The following is a 4,343-nucleotide window of genomic DNA, read 5'->3' on the forward strand; positions in this document are numbered from 1 at the left end:
TCTTATACAATATGCATATTAGGATAGATGTGACAAGATCTACAATACTGAGCACCAATCAGCTTCAGGCTGCATGTGGAATGATGGAACAATGGCAAGAGAACCTATGACATCACAAAATTCTTGTGACCTCATCGAGTTCTGAGCCTATAAAATCCTCTGCCTGCCATTCCCACAGTCTTCTTATCTGTAGCTACAGAGAAAGAGATAGTGTGCTATAAAGCAGCGATTTATTTAGCGAATCTACCTACTTTGCGTCATGGAAATCCGGGGTTTGGCGTTCCTGCCTATCCTGTGGTCCATATGGATGCTATTGGGTCTCAGTACCCTGTTTGCCGTAACGGTAATATTAGGGCATGAAACACATCCGTACATCAGGTAAGAGGGGATGGGGCGAGATTCCTGATTCTTGTTATTATCAGATTAATATTTGTATCTATTATTGTAAATGTCAGAAATAATCATTTTATTTGACTCCCTTTTTCATGTACTGCACCTCTATATCTGAGAAAGGGAATCTATCATTGGGTGTAGAGTATATGTAGGGGCAGGTAAAGGGTCGGAGGTTATTCATAACCTGCAGCCATCACATCTGCTAAAAAAAAGTGGCAGTGATTGAGTTAAAGGATAGTCAGTGGATAGTATGGGGGAGGGGAGAGTTATAGATAGGGATGAGATGTGACAATTCCACCGCTTGTGTCCTACTAACACCCAATATTTTACTCTCTTTCACAGTGCGACAGCAGCTCGGCTGCCCGAGTCCGTGATCTACACGGTGGTCTTCATGGTGTCTTCCATTCTGGGTAAGTGGAGCTTCTAATAGGGTGAAAACATCAGCACTGACCGGCGGCCATGACTGGAGATTGTACAGGTGTCTATAGAAGTGACCTATAGAAATCTCTGACTGATAACATGTATTGTCTATTACAGGAGCTGGCATCGTTCTCCTCCAATACAAGTTCATGATAATTCGGACTGAACCATCGGAGAAGCGACATCTCATAGGCCAGCGAATACTACTCGCCATAGGATGGATATCCTGTATTGGGTCCGCCCTGAATGCTGTATTTCCGGTTAGTTATCTTGTTTTATTGGAAATATTCAATCATATGTCATGTAATATAGAAAGTGAACATTGTCTGACAGTCAGTACATATATATATATATATATATATATATATATATATATATATATTTATTTATATTTAGTATAGTTTATACTGTGTTATATATCTGTAGTTTTTGGATTTTTTTAGTCTCTCCCATAGAAATCACAGTTACAGTGGCGCCCCCTGGTGTCTATAAATACAAATCATAATTAACCCTTGTCAGCCTCATTGATAACATATATCTGTATTTCCATTCTAGGTGAATGTCAACCTTACAGCTCACGATATTGGCTCAGGACTCGGTTTTGGATGTGCTGACATTTTCAACTTATGTCAAGCGATTCTCCTGTATAAGAGGTCCTTCAGCAGTCGGCGAATGTGCCATATTAGACTGGCTCTGACCTCGGTGACATCTGTACTAATGCTATTCTGTATCCTTTTATATATAACTGGTAGTAAGTGATACTGAGGGGAGGAGATTATGGCCTTATTCACATGACAGAATTTGGAGAGGAACTTGAGGTGGTCTTCTGCCTTAGATTCCTCCCCAAATTCCAGCGCTGTATAACCGGTGGCAGAGCTTCGGATTTCTGCCACAGCTTTGCTCAGAGTTTAGCCTCAGAAACAAAGGGGCTAAACAGCAGTAGTTTTGTTCTGTGGGTTCTTGTGTCTGGATCAGCTGCAGAATCCGCAAAACATCAAGCAAAGCGTTTCTTTTATCAGTGACCTTAAAAAATAAGAGGTGTCCGCCCAGGGGGGAACCATGGGTTCACAGCTTGTCCTGGACTGGCTTAGGTCAGCAAAAATGCCGCCCTCCCCGAGGCCCTGGCAAAGTGCCGCCTGAAGCGGTCGCTTCAGGTCGCCTCATGGGAGGTGTGGCGCTGTGTCCGCCATTCCTTCCTGCTTTGTAAACAATGGGGGAGGGGATTCTGGCTGGTATTTGAAGCTTATTCCCCAACTGTAAAGTCCTCCCTTGTGATTCTATTGTAGCATAGATCTGATATAACAATATAGGCAGTGCGTAAATTGGTCCCGAACGCCCAGTTTATACCGGAACAGTATAAGGAACCACACAAATACCACTATCATTGTACCCGGGGTCTTTTCAGCCCTCAATAGTATAAGGATCGTAGGGCTAGGAGAGGTGAGGGAACATAAAATCACTGTTACTTACTTCTTCTGGCTCCAGAAGGCTTCAGGCCTACTTGGTGACGTCCCCGGTTTTTGTATATAATTATTCCAGAGTTCCCCCTAAATTTTTTTCCCAATTTAGGCAGTGAATATAGGAAATACTATAATATTAGAATTCTGTTACTTTTCCTTAACTTGTCCTTCCAGTCAGTGGAGTCATGTCCAGTTTTTACCTCCATCTAATCCCTGACAACCATAAGCAGGTGAGTTTATTTCACTTTCCACCATCTTGTATTATCCATATACATCATGTTTAAGGGGATTCTATCATTGGGAAACCCTATTTTCACTAACCGCACATCGGAATAACCTTTAGAAACGGTGGTGTAACTACTGCCGTAGCAGCAGAGGCAGCTGCCACAGGGCCCGGGACATTAGGGGCCTGGTTACAGCCGCTACCGTTGCTATCATTATACTCGGGGGTCTTTTCGGACCCCCGAGTATAATGATTGACGGCCTGGGAGAGGTAAGAAACATAAAAAGCACTGTTACTTACCTCTCCACGATCCGGGCAGGCTTCGGCCTAGTCATCTGACGTCTCATGACCCCGGCCTGTGTCCTGGGTCATGTGACGTCTGACGTCATTGAAGATGGACTACTTCGGAGGCTGACAGTGTAGGAGCCGGGAGATAGGTGAGTAACAGAGTCTTTTTTATGTTTTTCTTCCCCTGGTTCTCTGATTATTATACTCTTGGGTCTGAATTGCCACTGATTAGAAAGACTATTCTTCTCCTACCTTTATTTTTCTGCTCCGCGCCGCCGTTTTGGATAATTTTCTTATTTTTTCTTTATACAAATGAGTCTTCAGAAAGCACAGATGGCGTTCCTCCTGTGCTCAGAAAGTGCTGGGGTGTCCCCTCTGCTCAAGGCACACGCTCCTCCGAATATCCAGCGCCGCCTCTCTCTTCTTGTGCTGATGCCTCTCCGCATCATCAGCACCCGCCGATTCAAATCCTGCACATGCTCAGTTGCCTCTGTCCAATGTGAAATGGCAGAGCTGACTGAGCATGTGCGGAATTTGAATCCTGAACACAGAATCGGCAGGTGCTAATGCTGCGGAGAAGCGACGCTGGATCTTCGGAAGAGCGTGTGCCTTAAGGAACAGGGGACGCCCTCAGTGCTTTCTGAAGACTCGTTTGAATAAAGAAGAAATAAGAAAAGTCTCCAAAACGACAGCGTAGAGCAGAAAAATAAAGGCAGGAGAAGAATAGCCTGTGAAAATAGGGTTTCCCAATGATAGGATCCCCTTAACAGTAAAATGGAATCTCTTGGTGGATAAGATTTCCTTCTATCTCAATCCACAGCAGACAATGGTGAGTAAATCCGGGCACTAATATCTGCTATTCTCTCCTTCTCTTCTGTAGGTCATCTCTGATGCAGGCATGGTGGTCGAGTGGGTTCAGATGTTCTGCCTCGTAATTCAACAACTGACCAATTATACAGATTTCCAGGTGAGTAGATGTGTGACGTGTCTCATGTGCTCCACATATGTAGAAGATGACAATTTCTCCCTAAAACAGAAATGCCCACTTCACGTATAAATTAGATCTATATTCATAAGAGCGTTTCTGATGTGAAATATTTTCTTTTTTTCCTCTCAGCATTTATCTTTAAGGTTGTCCCGAGAAGGTGTCTCCATCAGCCTGAGAGAACCAGCCCAGGACCCTGAAAACCCCTAATAAGACTCCGGGGTAAGATAAAGGAAATCACTGCAATGTATTCCTGCAAAAGACATCGAGCTGGTGAGTCTATTTATCACAACCATTGACCTGTATGTAGGTCTATACTGGGGGGATATATACTTCAGGAGGACACACATTGGACAACTGCACAATACTGGAGAGCTGGAAGGCCCTCTGTACTACACCACACCGGACAGCTGATAGGTCCTCTATAGCAGGGATCTGATAGGTCCTCTATAGCAGGGATCTGATAGGTCCTCTATCGCAGAGATCTGATAGGTCCTCTATAGCAGGGATCTGATAGGTCCTCTATCGCAGGGATCTGATAGGTCCTCTTTAGCAGGGATCTGATAGGTCCTCT

The 4,343-nt window shown here is 44.2% G+C and overlaps 1 protein-coding gene across 1 annotated transcript; it reads left to right on the top strand.

Annotated features, from left to right (window-relative positions):
- Positions 1-259: 259 nt before the first annotated feature.
- On the top strand, positions 260-3,979 carry LOC142194024 (DNA damage-regulated autophagy modulator protein 1-like). Its single transcript, XM_075263052.1, has 7 exons — positions 260-378; positions 736-803; positions 931-1,073; positions 1,369-1,540; positions 2,448-2,503; positions 3,665-3,751; positions 3,902-3,979. The coding sequence occupies exons 1-7, from the start codon at positions 260-262 to the stop codon at positions 3,977-3,979; spliced, it is 723 nt and encodes a 240-aa protein (XP_075119153.1).
- Positions 3,980-4,343: the final 364 nt, after the last annotated feature.

This window comes from Leptodactylus fuscus, chromosome 2 (assembly GCF_031893055.1).
Source record: "Leptodactylus fuscus isolate aLepFus1 chromosome 2, aLepFus1.hap2, whole genome shotgun sequence".
Classification (NCBI taxonomy): domain Eukaryota; kingdom Metazoa; phylum Chordata; class Amphibia; order Anura; family Leptodactylidae; genus Leptodactylus; species Leptodactylus fuscus.

Excerpts from the sequence above, each read along its gene's own strand:
- LOC142194024 (XM_075263052.1), top strand. The coding sequence starts at position 260 with ATGGAAATCCGGGGTTTGGCGTTCCTGCCTATCCTGTGGTCCATATGG. Across the intron at positions 804-930 it reads CATGGTGTCTTCCATTCTGG|GAGCTGGCATCGTTCTCCTC; the intron begins GTAAGTGGAGCT and ends TGTCTATTACAG. Across the intron at positions 3,752-3,901 it reads CCAATTATACAGATTTCCAG|CATTTATCTTTAAGGTTGTC; the intron begins GTGAGTAGATGT and ends TTTTCCTCTCAG.